This window comes from Solanum tuberosum, unplaced genomic scaffold, assembly GCF_000226075.1.
Source record: "Solanum tuberosum cultivar DM 1-3 516 R44 unplaced genomic scaffold, SolTub_3.0 scf00553, whole genome shotgun sequence".
Classification (NCBI taxonomy): Eukaryota; Viridiplantae; Streptophyta; class Magnoliopsida; order Solanales; family Solanaceae; genus Solanum; species Solanum tuberosum.
This window is the reverse complement of record NW_006239507.1, coordinates 196837-212391: the sequence shown is the minus strand read 5'-3', so window position 1 is coordinate 212391 and position 15555 is coordinate 196837. Positions and strand designations below refer to the sequence as shown.

Here is a 15555-nt window from a genome sequence, read left to right as displayed (position 1 = left end):
ATAATTAACAATTCAATCTCTTTATGAAGATCAATCATTTATATTTGTGGATAAGAGTGACATTGTAACTCCCTCCATTTGCTTTTGATTTTTGAATGATGAGACAAAGGAATTAAGAGGAGAAAAGGGAAATGAAGACTTTATGAACATGGCTTATAAGTTAGAGGTGGTTCAAATCATTTATCTTTGTTGAAACATGTGGATTATGTATTTATGCATGTTGAGCATCATCTTGCGGAGGATCATTGCAGACAATACATAAAGAGATTGAATTGTTAATTATGAAAGTTGGAGTCTTAAGAGTCTTTTTTGAGAATTACGAGACAGCTGATAGCTTTGTTGGAAAGGTTGAACAGGATGCGTCAGTTCATAGGCTTAGTTCATTAGTTGAAGAAATTATTGTTCACCTGCTAGACATAAGTTATTCACAATTATTTGTGTAAAACACTTCACAAATAATTTGATTTTCTTTTAAATTTGTGTTTACTTTCTCAACTTATAGTCAGGATACTTAGGATATCTTTAATTTGTATATGTTGCTACAATTCAATCAATAGAAAAATTGCAACACTCTTTATTACCAATTTTATCCAAGTTGGATAAAATTAATAAAATAACATCTAAAACATTTTAAGCTAGTTTAATCCTCTTCTGCCACTAAAGGAGAATCCGGCCAAAATCAATTAGAACCCAGAGCGTGAAAATTGCAGCAGTGTATAGTGACAATTCATGTGATTATCTAGTCTAGTTGTGTGAGGTTAAGGAAGAGAGAAAACCAAGAAACTCAAGTTGGCAACTATAACCTGATAAATGAAATGACTAACACATGGAAGAAACCATTATATATCTTCTCATCTAAGTTGCTCGGACTATCCAAAAATGTTGCTGTCGCACTCGTGTCAGACACTATCCGACATGCACCCGTCGATATTTTTGAAGAGTCGGGGCAAATATAGCTTCTCATATCCCCTGAGCAACTTTCAAGACTACAAATTTAATATAGAATCGGAAAAAGACAACACTTGTAGGACCAAAAGAACAATGGTTAAGTTGCAATATGATCCTTAGCATTTACCTTGAGAAAAGGTCATCGTAAAAGTACATTGTCAATCTGTGCAGGAAATCATACAATAGAATCGTTATAAGCTACATAAAAAATTATATTTATACACATTCTCTGATCTATTCTGAAATATAACACATGAACACACTTCATGAAGCTACATCGCTTTACCAGTAAATCTAAAACATTAAAGTGACTAAAATCTTTCATAACCAACATAACGATCCACCCTAGTTCTTAATGGTTGATCGATCACTTCAAAATAATTTGTATTCGAGATCAAGTTATTCATATCAATAAGCTCATAATATAAATAAAATTATCATCTCAAGAATTAATTAAATCTGTCAGGACATGACAGATATATAGCACCGTTTGTTAATACCAAATAAATTGTTTCTCTTGTCTCTTTGACAAATTAATTTCTTTGTCTGTCACTTGTTGTCTATTCTTATCGGCAGATTGTCCTTTGTAAGTAGGTAAGATAAATACCGGCTATGGCATTCAAGTAACGAAGTGGAAAAGATGGTAGAAGTGGGGAGTGGATCGATGACGGTTTGATCATCATCATTATTCATAGAGGTTGAGGAATAAAAACAGAAAATATGCAAAAAAATATAGAATAATTAAAATATTAGATTGACAAGCTATACCAAATAAATATGCATTATTTTTTACCAATAAATAAATAAATATGTATGGTACAAATCTTGATTTATGAGTTTCATTGTACAATTCTTGATCTGCAAGAAGTGTATATTACTCTTGAAAATCAATATCCAATGGTAACTTTTTTTGTTCATTTATTCGAAAAAGTGGTTTTGATATCTTTCAACAACATATTCAATAATTTTTTATTTTTTTCTCATTTTCCAAAATTTGTGCAGTCCTCTTCTCCTGTTGGCTTTAGAGTTTTACACTACTCTTTGTTCATCTTTGGCTGAGAAAAAAAATCAACACGAGAAATGGCAGCCAAAGTAGCAAAGAGGAAAGTAAAATTGTAGATATAGCTAATATGATACACGTGGGTCGACGTGTTTATAGGAAAAGACCATAAAGCTCAATTAACAATGAAATGGAGCCCACTTGTACAGTACGAATTAAATTGCTCTTCGTACAACCAATTAGTGCTGGTGTTCAATTTGGACAGCTTTCGGTACAAATTTTTAATGTTGTGTTCGTCCCAACAACTGTCATTTATAAATATTGGTAAGGTAATATAGTTGATTTCATATCTTATGTCTTGATTGTGTGATAAAGGTATGGTTATTAAAAGATACCGTTGGTGCCTCATATTTTAATTATTATTTTTTTCCGTTTATAATATCTTCAAAAATATTTAAATATATTATATTATGCTTAGGAAAATATTATTATAAAAAAACTTATTATATTTTGTAAACAATTTTGTTTTTGGTGGGCAACTTCTCTAGAATGATAGTGCAAACGACCGCCTAAGTTATTATTGATTTCAATTAAAATAGTTAAAACTCTATTATTATAGATACCTAAAGTTTTATGGTTTTTTTGTTACAATATAATCGTTAACTTTGCATTTGAAAACAACAAGTCAGGATGGCCGAGTGGTCTAAGGCGCCAGACTCAAGTTCTGGTCTTCGTAAGAGGGCGTGGGTTCAAATCCCACTTCTGACATTTTTTTTCTTCTTTTTATGCTGTGTGACTCGTTTTGCAATGTTAATTAAATCTCAAAAACTATTTTAATTTATGTTGTGTGACTCATTTAAATAAAAACTTCAGAAAAAAAATAGATTCAACTTTTTTTATTCTTTTAAAATAAAAGTAGTGTTCCGATAAGTTTGATTTTTGTTTTGACTATTAAATTGGATATTTATCGTATCCTATTAGTAAAGGTACTGTTCAAGAAAAAAAATAGATTCAACTTTTTTTTTCTTTTTAAAATAAAAGTAGTGTTCCAATAAGCTTGATTTTTGTTTTGACTATTAAATTGGATATTTATCGTATCCTATTAATAAGGGTACTGTTCATGATTTGATTAAATTTTTTATTTCAAATTGAAACTGAACCAAATCAATTAAATTAATCAATATTCTTAAGATTTGATTCTAAATTTTTTAGAATTGATACTATTTGACTTGAAATTGATTTTAGTAAATAAAAATTGATATATATATAACGAGTTTATTTTTTATGAATAATTTAAAACATCATACATTTGCATTATTTATTTAAATATTGGCTTGTAATTACAGAGATAAGGATATTTAGGTGGATGTGTGTGCAATCTAGGAGATAGGAGATATAAAATTAGGAATGAAGATGTTCGCAACAAGGTTTGAGTGGTTTTCGTGGTGTACAAGTTGAGCAAAGTATGAATGAGATGGTTTAGGCATGTGGAGAGGAGAAATGTAGATACCCCTACGAGCTAGGAAGTGCAAGAGGTTGACAATAACGGATATCATGAGAGGTAAAGGTAGACCAAAGAAGTATTGGTGAAGGTGATTAAAAAAAATGATACATCTTGAGCTTACCATGGACATGACGTTGGATAGGAGCTAGGGTTCAGATGTCGCAATTTAGGGTAGAAGATTAGTTGGTAGTTGAACATTCTCTCGTTTTCTTATGGAATAGACTTGATGCTCCTATTTGGGCATTCTTTCTTATTCGCGGTATTAGCACTATCCCCGTAGTCCTTGTTATTCAGTTTCGATTATCACCTGTGGTTGGTGTGTGCGTATTTTGATTATCACATTATTTTGTTGTCTTATTGTTCTTTCCTTTGTACATTATATATTTCTCTTCATTTCAGATTATTTCGTTATTGCTACTACTCTCATTCATGCATTTCATTTTCCTAACTGCTTGGATATGTTTATCATAAGTCGGAGGTTTATTAAAAAGAAACTCTCAATTTCTTCGAGGTGGAGGTAATATCTGCGTTTACTTTATCCTCTCCAAATTAATTTCACTTATGATATTACATTGAATTTGGTGGTGAAATTTTATTTGTGAGATTACACTGATATTTTGATTATTTTTTATTATTTTAGTTAGAAATTGTTAGTTTTGATGCCATTATTTGGCAAGATAATTTCCCCATACTAATTATACAACAACTTATTTCAAAATAAATAAGCAAAAAAGATAAAGTTAGTGCTAAATTTAGGGGTTGTTTAGTTTGAAGAGATGGAATAAGTTATGCTGATATAACTTATAAGTTATGATGAGATTAGTTATGCTAAAATTATATTTATAGGCTGTTTGGTTAGTCATATTCAAATAACATGCATGACGTGATTTCTAAGAATAAGTTGTGTGTTTACAAAAATACCCTCCCTTTTATTTAGTTTGTTATACTTTCTTTACAAGCTTTAGTTAATCACTCTTAAAATTAAAATTCTCATCTTATTTAACTTAAATATTTTTGTGTGTGCATTCTCATAATTATGCCGTATGTTTTTAAATATAAAACATCTATCTCATTTAGTTTAAAAATAAAATTTTAATCTTAGATTTGCTAGAGTGAAAAAGATTTTATTGTTGATGTCACTTTATTTAAGCACATATCACTCGTATATTATAAAACATCAAGATTATCTTCATTTTAATTGATATAAAAAATACAAATTTTCAAGTGATGATAAGACTATTTAGTTAAAAAACTATGTGATTCAATAGTGAAGTGAACATTTTAAGAGAAATCAAAATATAAATAAACATAAGAACTAGTCAAATAAATTCAACGTATAATATATTCATAAACAAAAAATATGTTTATATAGCATATTTTTTTAATGAAAAAAATATATAATCATAAAAATAACGCATAGTAAAGATTGTGAATATCACTATAAATGATACTAAAAATTATTTGAACATACACATATGTTAAAATGATGCATAAAAGAGGGTTTGAAATGATATTCTTGTTATCTTACATTTTTATTATCTTAATATTAATATTCCATCCACTAATAAAAATAACTATCGCACGTTTTGCGACCAAACAAAAAATTAGGGATTTTGAAAACTTTATGGAATTATTTTTTCTTATCCATCACGCCAAAGTCCAAACGGGTTAGTTGAAAGACAATCTAGGCACCAAACGACCCATTCAGGTTCCTAATAGGCGTGTGCGCACATTCGATGCAGCTCTCTCGTCATCACAAAACTGATACTCACAAGCTCAGGGTTTGTGAATTCTAGGGCTTCTAAAGGAGATCTAGAAGCTTCTTTCTCAGATCCCAATTTTCCTCAATTTGCAGTCGAAAATGGCGCCTCTTCCAGCACCATACTCAGGAACCAGCACTCTTGCTCTGGTAATCTTTTGTCTTCTACACTTCGATCCGTTTACGACTACTTCACTGTACATCTGAATAAAAATCTCCTTTATTAAAATGAATTTTTTGATCTTAAACTATTTTGGTTGTGGTTGTTGGCGGCAGGTGGCGCGCGCATCAGCATTTACCTTTGGACTCGCTTATGGAAGCGTTAAGCTCAAGTATCTCAGGGTATTTTCCTCCCCTTTTGAATTTTTTTATTTTTGATAAGTGATTACGTAGGGTACTGAAATGAAATGGGACTGAATAAAGCGAGATTGATATAGATGATTTGTGTAGACTATACTGAGATTGAAGCATAGCTGGTTAACCGAATACAGATTTTGCACGGGGTTTAGTTCATCAGATCATTTACTTGAAGTTCCTTAAATGTTATGATTCACTTTTAGTTTCGCGGAGCAGACATTTAGTGCCTCATGTAAAATGAAATGAGCATGTGTGTAATGCAGAACAGACATAGTTGGTTTAAGTAGCCAACCTAGACAGTTTAGGATTTGCAATGTTGGTTGATTGATAGACTTTGAATTGAAACCTGGCATTTAAGAGTTTCTTTTAAAATTAAATGGGCTGATGGATGGAGCAGAGCAGATAGGTAAGATTCATATAGCCAACCCGACCAGTCTCGAATTGAGGCATAGTTGGTTAATCGATTATTCTGGAAGTTTCAACCTGCACTGTTTTCTTTTCTTTTATTGGATATGATGTTATGTTTTCTGTTCCAGATATGATAACAAGCCCCGTTGAAATAATTCCTAAGTAGATGAGTGGATCAATTGCTAGGTATTATTGTTCATGAGGTGACTAGTAAGACAAGATTAACTTTCTAAAGTGAAATTACATATCGAAATGTAGAACCTGAATGTTTTTCTAAAGAACTTGATGGAATAAGTATGAACTTGAGGACTGATTGCTAGTCTTTCTACTTTGACTTTGCTGCGAAGATTTTAGCCAAAATGATCCTCCAACTTATGCCTCAAGTCTCACATAGTTGATCAGTAAAAATGACCCGAATAATCCTTCGACTTGCTAGGCTCGTGACCAAAATTGTCAAACTTTAACTGGGTTCAGCAAGACAATAACTAGAGAAACGCTACTCACATGGCTGCTTAAGTAAATGTTGGTATTACTAAGAAAAATATTCATTGGAAGCCACTTCTTTCCCCAATCTTGTTTTGAAGCATCAGATCTCTAGATTTTCAGACACAAGATTGGTGGAAGCAGTCATCTGCGCTTTATCATCCATTTCCTGAGTAGAGTAATCTCTACTCTCTTGTCTTCTCTTTTTGTATTTTTAACCAATACACATCTCTTTGTTTTTGGCATGCCTAACTTAGCCAAAACACAATTTCGATGAATACAATCCAAGTTCTTAATATCTTAAAACTTTAATTGCGCAATAAGAACAATGCCTCAGTCTCGAACAAGTTGGGTTAGGTATATAAATCTTCACTCACCATTATTTAAACACATCTAAGGCCATTATTATATAAAATAGAAATAACAATAAAAATAGTTTCTTTTTTTAAAAAGGAACAATAGTAAAAATAAAAGTACATATGAGATGTTTGTTGTAATTACTATTGATGTATAAATCTCTGAAAGGTTAAACAACTTCCAAAAAGATAGGATATAAAATGGAAGTGCTAACTTTGGCTAAAATATATTCTCAACTTATAGGTGCTAAATCTCTGAAAGGCTAAGTAACTCCTAGTCTCCTAGAAAAAATAGGACGTAAAATAAAAGATATAACACAACTAAATCATATTTTCAACTAATAGGTATCTTTTATTAGAACCCTTCAGGGTGGCCCAGTGGTGGTTTGAGCTTGAGACTTCCATATTGGAGGTCTCAAGTTCGAAACCCCTTGCCAGCGAAAGCAAGGGGTTTGCCTTCTGGGTGGAGCTTGTCGCACCGGATTTGCCTAGTGTGGGTTTCCTCCCCTGTGTAGTTTGCGAGCTATTGTATAGGAGCGAGGGTTTTACCCTGTGCACACCCAAAGGGTAGCGGCTGCAGGTTTCCCTTGTCATCAAATTAAAAAAAGAAGATATCTTTTATTAGATCTTTTTCTTCCATTGTTTGTTGACTTTGCATGGCCAAGAAATTGTAGATCCTTCGAGACAACTTCCTTTCAAGTGATTTTTGGTCTACCTTGTCCCTTGTAACATCCTCACTTACCATGGTTTCATATCTATGGATCGGGGCATCAGGCAGTCAACATAACATGATTATACCATCTCAAACAACTCTCTCATTTCATCCTCGATTTATTACTTGGGTGTGGGTGCTAAGATGAGTGTCGCAGAGATGTGGGTGCTAAGATGGACGTGCGGTTATACAAGACTAAACAAGATTAAGAATGACTAATCTTGGTGCTCTCTGATTTTTGTTTATTTTTCAATGAATGCTTGTCACCTTAAATGAGATGGATCTATTTGGGTTAGGTGATCTCCTCCTCCTCCTTCATAGTGGAGGGGTGCTTTATCTGAGGGTTGTTCCCAAATTTGTAAATGGATAATATGTTGTTAATTCCACCTAGAAATTCACAAAAGTGGTGCATTGTGAGGATATCATTGTTATATTGGAAGTTCCTGCGCTACTTATCCTTGTAGCAACTGTTACAATATATTATTTTCTTTTTTTCTATAGAGATGTTTGTAATGATAGTTAATTCTAGCTGATTTACTTTTTTAAATCAGAGTAATTGTGACACTTTTTCCCCTCTATGCTCTTTTCTAGGCAAAGGCCAAGTCTCAAAAGAAGGCGGAAGCTAAGGCACATCACTGAAAGATAACTCATGGTGGATTTGCTCTTTGCTGATAGAATAAGATGTGGCTGATTAAACTGTATCACGTTTCACCTGATGCTTATACGATAATTAGATTCTGACTTGTAGCTGTTCAATATTGTGGTCTTTAATGGTTCAGTGGTTTCTACACGATCAAATATTATATTTGAAGTAATGAGTCCTCTCATTAAAACTCGAATAACTATAGTTAAATCTGCCTCTATATAGTGATTTATAGTTTCAACAGGAAGTAGTGACAAAAGTTGGCCTAAGGAAAAAAGGAGGATCCCAAGCATAAGAGAAGTTGACAGTATTCTTTCCTGGTATGATATTGCCATTGTTGACACTACATTCATTGTTTCCCAAAGGCTTGAAAATAGTTGGATCCACTGGCTCTGTTGTCTGAAAATCATTGCAAGACAATACCAATTTTTGCATGGGGCAATCACAATTGTTCACCACAACCACATTCCATTCTGGCTTTCCCTTTATTTCTACACCACTCCTTATTGTTCCAACTGTTATATTGTTCAAACCACAACTACAAACACCTACACAAATAAACAAAAAGATATAATGAGGAAACATTCAATTTTTATTTTTGTTAAATAACTTACATGCCTTATTTATATATTTCATACATTGGTTGGTTAATCGAGTAATTTATATAAATATATAAAATACACCGATAAATCGATTCTATCCCTGATTGAATAGGAGGCAAACACTTGTGAAAAGATCGCTTGAATTTAAGAAAAGCTCGAGTTCCTTCTCTTCTTTCTTTTTAGATTAGAATGATGACATTATTTTTTACTTTAGAATGGAGAAGGGGAGAGGCCAACTTATTTTGCTTTTTTTACTCCTTGGTAGAAAGGGTTTTTTTTTTTGTTAATACAACTCACTTTTATTATAAAAAATACATCTCAAGTGTCATCTAAGCGAAAAGTTTTGTGTGTTTGTACTCCACATCCGTGAAGCACTTCACTCAATCAAGAAGATATATAAAATTATTAGTTTTTAGGTGTTGAATGAAAGAGGCATGCAATCAATTCCAATTAAATCATGGTAATTTTAACGATAAAAATCAGGTCTAAAGAAATTGAATTATCCCACTATAATGTTACCTTCTTCCTATCCTAAATAACTACTAGTCGTTTAAAAATTGTATCAAAATATTTGGTATTTTAAAGAAATAATAGGTCAGTTAATGATTTAGCGTGAGGTCTACAAGTACTTGTTTTTGTATTTAATTATCTAAACGGACACAATTGGCCGGCCAAAGGGAATTGAATATGAACATTCAAATGAAAGATTTTTTTACCATGAATAAAAGAAAACTTGAAATCCACATTAAAAAAAACATGGATATTCCATCTTGACAAAATCAATGAACATATTATTGTGTAAAATTATTACTTTTACATGATTATGGTATCTGGGTTAGCTTTCATGCATCTCAATTAATTTCATATGATATATGTAATCTGTCATGACCTCTCACCTACAACAAGTATCAATTATCAGAAGACTCCGTTCATTAAAGATAAGACAGATGAGAAGGATCATGACCTAGTATTTTTATTTCCGCTGAAATATAAACTTGAAACGTGATGATTCTTAACAACTTTATAACCACTACATCACAACACCCTTGGTTGCAGTGTAAATTATTTGGGGAAAACGATTCATCTTGATTTGATTTTTTTGTTTGGGTCAATTTAGACCAAGTTAAAAAATAACAAAATATAAAGTAGAAATAGTCTAAACAAATGATGACACATAACCTATTAGCCAAATGAATATTGAAATTTTGGAATCTATAGATCCAACAAAAACAATTTATTCATAAACTAATAAATCTTTTTATTATTAATCACTAAAGTTTTCTTCTATTTCCTTACACCACAAAAAAAAAAAGAAAAAAAAAAAAAACTACTACTAGCACCCCTTTTAATATTACAGACCAAGTTTTATATGAAAAGAAAAGAAATTCATGATTATATATGCAAGTAAATTAACTATTTTAAAAAAAAAATGAAGTATTGTTATTAAAATCAGAAAGGCAGAAGCATTTACCTTTGGTGAGAAGTGTTAGAAGAAGAAGAAGAGTGATTGAAAGCTTAACAATGGTTTCCATTAGGGAAAATGATCTCTTTGTTGATGTAGATATTGATTGTGGCTTCTCTCTCTCTCTCTCTATATATATATAATATATGAAGAATAAAGTTTGTTCAATATTAGCCATATAAATATATGAGGTTAAGGACCCCTTGTAATTAATGTATGATTTTATATATGTTAATAATAGTCATATGTTAGCCGTGTACAACTCTCTTTTGGATTTTTTTATAAGTTAATGCCATCATATTCATGTAACTAATTTTATTTGTCCAGAATAATTTCACAAACCTCTTCTAAGATTTCGACTTATAATTTCTATTTATTTTTGGAAAATAACATAAGTGTTTCTATTCCATTGTAACTTTTGTACTAATTATAATTATACAGTTATGTTTCTTTACTTTGATGTCCCTAAATTAATTATCTCATTCTATATAAGTGGTGGTTCCTTTGGACGATCAAAGGTATTTCCGTAATTTTCCTTCTGAGCTGACCTATTAACACAGTCCACCTGCTTGCCCATTGGGTTTCCACGTGGGTCAAACTTAAGAACTAACACAACTAACTCACGCGTGCCCCTTTCCCTGTACCAGAGTCGTCTTAACCTCTAGACCACTAAAATCATCGCTTTGGGCCCCATATTTTTGAAATGCCCCTATTTTTTAGAAAAAAATTACTTATAATGATTTCTACTCAGCAAATTACATATGAGTTGAATATATAGTGTAGATCAAGCTATATTTTCACTTCAAAATAGATTTGAACCAATTGAAGTATATGAATTTTTTTTATGATTTCTTATTTAGTAGTAAATTAAGATCACTAGATGATGAAATTTTAAAAAAATTTGTCTTAACTCTAAATTTTCTTTAATCCATAATAGTTATTCTGGTATTAATGGTTTAGATTTTTATTTATTTTTGAATTAAATTTTTTTCTATTGAAAAAGAATTATTAAAACAAATCGATTATAGAACAGTAACTAATGACGTCTCATCTAAAAATGCTAAAAAAGTAAATTTTATACTATAAAAATATATATGATGAAAAAAATAAAATATTAGAGCTCCTCTCTTAAGTTTTACTTTAGGCCCCAGTCTTGTTGAGTCTAGATATCGATAGTAAGATATATTTGTAAACATAACTTTATGGTGGTGTTGTATTTCATGGTCTTTGACATTTTTTGTTCAGATGGTTCTTCTCTCTGCCTTTCTTTTAAAAAAACTTTTCTCTGTTTTTTTTCATTCCTTACTATGAGAGGTTTTAAGGTATGAAGAGGGATGAACCAAAGGTGCTCGATGATATGTCCGAATTAACTTAACTATTTGGTAAGAATCTCTAGAGTTTCTCTTTTGCTATTAGCGAGTAAATTAGGACTGTGTTCAATGATGTAAAGTTAGGAGTTCCTTCAATTTTATTTACTACGTATTGAATTTCAGAGGCAGCTCCTCAAAGTCAAATTTGCTCAACGTGAAGTAAGTTTTGAACTTTTTTAGTTGATAAGATATAATATTAATAGTTGTTTGTTGTGCCTCCCTGCAGTATTACTTGTGTGATTTTTGGCACTCTCCTCTGACATGGAACATTTTTAAATATCCTTCATTGGCCTGGAGTATCAAGTTTGGTAGCTTTTCTAAAAAAAATGTATTTCTCAACGGAATATATTGTATGTGTCCTTTGAATTCTTTTCTTACTTCTATCTATGTTCTTTAAATTCTTTTCTTATTTCTAAAAAAATTTCGTGTATCAGAAAGCAGGCGCAACTTGAACTAGTATTTTGTATCTCTACCGTACGTACGTGTTTCATGGACAAAAAAAAGGGAATGTTTATGGGGATTTCACGTTTTCAACTTCAAAGTTACCCATCAGATTCTACTTTTGGGAATTGGCCGGTAATTTGATCAAACTTAGATATTAGGAGTAATATTTAATACTTTGTTAAGCTTTGCGTGGTTTTAGGTTTTGATATAATCAAGTTATTTAGAAAGAGAAGACAATGCGAGGACCTTAGATCAGCTGCAAATCTATTGTCGGAGATGTTTCTTGTGTACGTACATGATAAATGCATACGAAAGAGTAGCCAATTAATTAAAGATGAAATGAAGGATAAATCATGCTTCATCTTACTACTTTTCTCTGGTTATGTACATCCAATAAATTAAATCATGTTAAAATTCTGTGACTCTCCTTTGTGAGAAGATTTCAGTAGATCGTTAGTTTTTTCATTATATTGCTTTATCCTGAGGTACTTTTATTTTTGAATTTATTTATTGCTTTCTTGATCAGCTTTGTATATATTCGTTAATTTGTTTTTCATATTTGATGCAGATCTAAATCTGGGGACTACAATATGCATGCATATTGAATGCAAAATTCTTGGAGGAGTGATATTAGTTCTCTTAACTCAGTTTGATTTCCTTTCTATCATTTCATACCAAATCTGTGTCTTGTAAAATGAGCACATCAAACTTCTTCTATATCTCTGTTGGAATGTATGCGTTCACCAGTTACGATAAGACCAGGTCCTCAACACGATTACAATAACAAAAAGTAAATAAATGCTGAACGTAAAGATTGCACACACAACTTTACGTGGAAACCTCCTTGCTCAAGGGAGTAAAACCACGACCTGTCTCACAGGGATTATCAAACCGATTTTACTAAACTTCACAAGCAAAAGTAAAACCCTGTTTACAACATGAGATTAACCTGCTAATCTCCACACTAAGCAATACTACCTATTACTTAAACGAGCCTAAGCAGATACAACACTGCCCACTATACTAACCCTAAATGATTAATATAGACTTTGACGTAAGACACTAAGTTACTCACAACTAAGTTCTTACAATGATTCACCTAAGATTGAAACGTTTCTATCACAAGCGAAACAATTCCTACAATATACGCACAATTACAAATAGTCAAAGTAACAGCTGGTACATGAAGCAATAATGCAATCTATCAGGTCCCTGCTGTTTTGAAGCTTGAATATCTCTCTTTGAATGAATGGTTGATTTCTTGGTTTTTGTCTTGAATATATCAAACATCAAGAGTTAATACCCTTTGGACAAACAACCTCGTCGCTTCTGGTTGGTGTAGTACACTGGCGACTTCACCAACTTCTGACACAAACAACTTTCCAGTTGTACAACATATGACCCTGGACGAGCATACTCTGCAGAGGACCGAGACCCTGCACTTGTGAGGAGATCATCAAAACATCTGGGAGCATTAAGACTTATCATTTCCCTCCTTTTTTATGATGACAAACAACCTACAAGCAACCTCACATGAGTGTTAAGCATTCATTCAAAAATTACATTAGTTTCCCTTGTCACCTATTCCCCTTATCACTGTTCTTCCCCCTTTGTTCAGTTCCCTTCTAATTTCACAACAGTTTACCAAAAATTTCCCCTTTTGACATCATTGAAAAGGAATAGCAGTAAACATATGCGAGTTATATGCAAAACATTTAAGAAATCAGAGCCATGAGCCACACAGAGCATGTACATGTAAGCATAAAGAGAGTATTAAACCATACTAAAACAGGGCACAATAACAATTAGCATTAGATCATAAAAGCTGACCACAAGAGTCGGTCAAAATAGTACACACAACCACTAGAGTTTTGAACCAGGGATAAAAAGACTAGGGAGACAAGACTCGTTTAAGACGGAGGGGGAATGGGATTAAGGGTGCGCATGAGCAAGGACATTCACTTATTTGCAGCCTCATGAGCCTGAATAACTTGCGTGTTGAGAACCTTGACTTCCTCACTGAGTGAGGCATTTGTCTTTAACAGCTGCTCATTCTCAGCTATCAACTTTTGCACGACTTGCTCATCCACACCATTGGTACCAGGTCCCTTTGAAATAGCCTTCTGCAGCTGAGATTTCAGTTGCGCAATCTCAACCTCTTTATTATTCATGATCATGGTGAGATCAGTCAATTCTCGTTTAAGAGAGGCTTGCTTCTCTAGAATATTTGCCACCTGAGACCTACATCTGTCTTTTCCTTCAACACACTCACATTCTAGCAGGGTAGCAGCAGTGAACATTTTCTTGGTGGTACCTGGTACCTCTTGTCCCAAAGGCACTTCGAAATGTTTGAACACATAATTCAACAAGTAGCCATAAGGGATGTCATGCTTTGCCAATTTCCAGGTCATCACCCTGTGAATATGTTCAAGCATTATAGCAGGGAGATTCATTTCCTCAAGTTCATCCAGCTTCTTCATGAGAAATAGATCCGCAGCAGATGCTACAGTTCTCTTCTTTATCCTTGGTACCATCACCTTGTTTATGAACTCAAAGAGTAGCTGATATTCTCCTTTGAGAAACTTCTTTGGCAACCCTGCACGCTTGATGTCCCCACGCTTTGTGGCTTATTTTGAGAACTCACTGGATGGCTTGCAACCTTCAATCGATCGGATTCCTCTCGCAGGCACACCTAGAATGATCCCCAAAGTTTCCTCATCTAGAAAGATTTTAATATTTTTGACAGTAGTCCTGATTCCTCCATCCTCTAACAACTCCATTTTGTAGTAAAATTCGCGCACCTCAGGCTCATGCAAATAAGGTGCTAGGGGTTAGAATAGATGACCCCAACCTTGTAGAGAAACAACATCAAAGAGATTGGACATACCAAATCCAGTTATAATGTCAGGGTCAAATACTCTGTCGTTCAGCACTTTCTGGTTCTCCATTTCAGCTATGCGCTCTTCCCTGGCCATTTTCTTGTCTGCAACTTATTTTGGAACACTAGGACTTGGTCCCTTGTTTTGATTTGATATAACAGTAACCCTCTTCTTCACTCTCTCCTACTTCACATGAGATTTCTTTACAGACTTTTGACTTCCCTTTGATTTAACCCTCTCAACCTCAGCTTCCTTTCTTCATTTCGCCACATATGCAGTGATATCATCAGATTCAGTATCACTGGACCCAACAGGAAAATGAGTTGATGTGGGTTCTTCAGGCAAGTGACATTCCCGTCTTCTTTTCCTAGTTCTCTCCGTTTGAATTACATTCGTTGCTATGGCACTCCCCATAACTTTCTGCATTTCGCTCCTAGTCCCGTACCTCTTCTTGTCTCCTTTTGAGTGGGACTCAACCATCTTTCCCTTCCCTTTTCTTTTTCTTTCATTTGCAAACTCAGCGAGCTCATCAGTAAGAACAGCCTCAGGAGAACTCTTAGCTGTTTCCAAATCTGGGACACCAACTATTAAAGTGTTGACTCCTCGATCGCACCCCTTTTTTGCTCCA

At 33.1% G+C, this 15555-nt stretch overlaps 2 protein-coding genes and 1 non-coding gene across 3 annotated transcripts; 2 read left to right on the top strand and 1 right to left on the bottom strand.

Moving 5' to 3' along the window:
- Nucleotides 1-2632: 2632 nt before the first annotated feature.
- TRNAL-CAA (transfer RNA leucine (anticodon CAA)) lies at nucleotides 2633-2716 on the top strand. Its single transcript has one exon. It is a non-coding gene; the product is annotated as a tRNA-Leu (tRNA).
- A 2399-nt stretch (nucleotides 2717-5115) lies between these two features.
- LOC102591542 (uncharacterized) lies at nucleotides 5116-8342 on the top strand. The gene is made up of 3 exons (XM_015304657.1): nucleotides 5116-5361; nucleotides 5488-5553; nucleotides 8119-8342. The coding sequence occupies exons 1-3, from the start codon at nucleotides 5314-5316 to the stop codon at nucleotides 8164-8166; spliced, it is 162 nt and encodes a 53-aa protein (XP_015160143.1). The 5' UTR covers nucleotides 5116-5313; the 3' UTR covers nucleotides 8167-8342.
- A 12-nt stretch (nucleotides 8343-8354) lies between these two features.
- LOC102591216 (protein TAPETUM DETERMINANT 1-like) lies at nucleotides 8355-10356 on the bottom strand. Its single transcript, XM_006365865.2, has 2 exons — nucleotides 10244-10356; nucleotides 8355-8718 (listed from the first exon to the last, which is right to left on the bottom strand). Exons 1-2 carry the CDS (start codon nucleotides 10302-10304, stop codon nucleotides 8408-8410), a joined length of 372 nt encoding a protein of 123 aa, XP_006365927.1. The 5' UTR covers nucleotides 10305-10356; the 3' UTR covers nucleotides 8355-8407.
- Between the last annotated feature and the right edge of the window lie 5199 nt (nucleotides 10357-15555).

What these genes read in the sequence shown, in the direction of transcription:
- LOC102591542 (XM_015304657.1), top strand. Translation starts at nt 5,314, where the DNA reads ATGGCGCCTCTTCCAGCACCATACTCAGGAACCAGCACTCTTGCTCTG. An exon ending in GAACCAGCACTCTTGCTCTG is followed by an intron (nt 5,362 to 5,487) that starts GTAATCTTTTGT and finishes TGTTGGCGGCAG; the next exon opens with GTGGCGCGCGCATCAGCATT. An exon ending in TTAAGCTCAAGTATCTCAGG is followed by an intron (nt 5,554 to 8,118) that starts GTATTTTCCTCC and finishes GCTCTTTTCTAG; the next exon opens with GCAAAGGCCAAGTCTCAAAA.
- LOC102591216 (XM_006365865.2), bottom strand. Translation starts at nt 10,304, where the DNA reads ATGGAAACCATTGTTAAGCTTTCAATCACTCTTCTTCTTCTTCTAACA. An exon ending in TCTAACACTTCTCACCAAAG is followed by an intron (nt 8,719 to 10,243) that starts GTAAATGCTTCT and finishes TTATTTGTGTAG; the next exon opens with GTGTTTGTAGTTGTGGTTTG.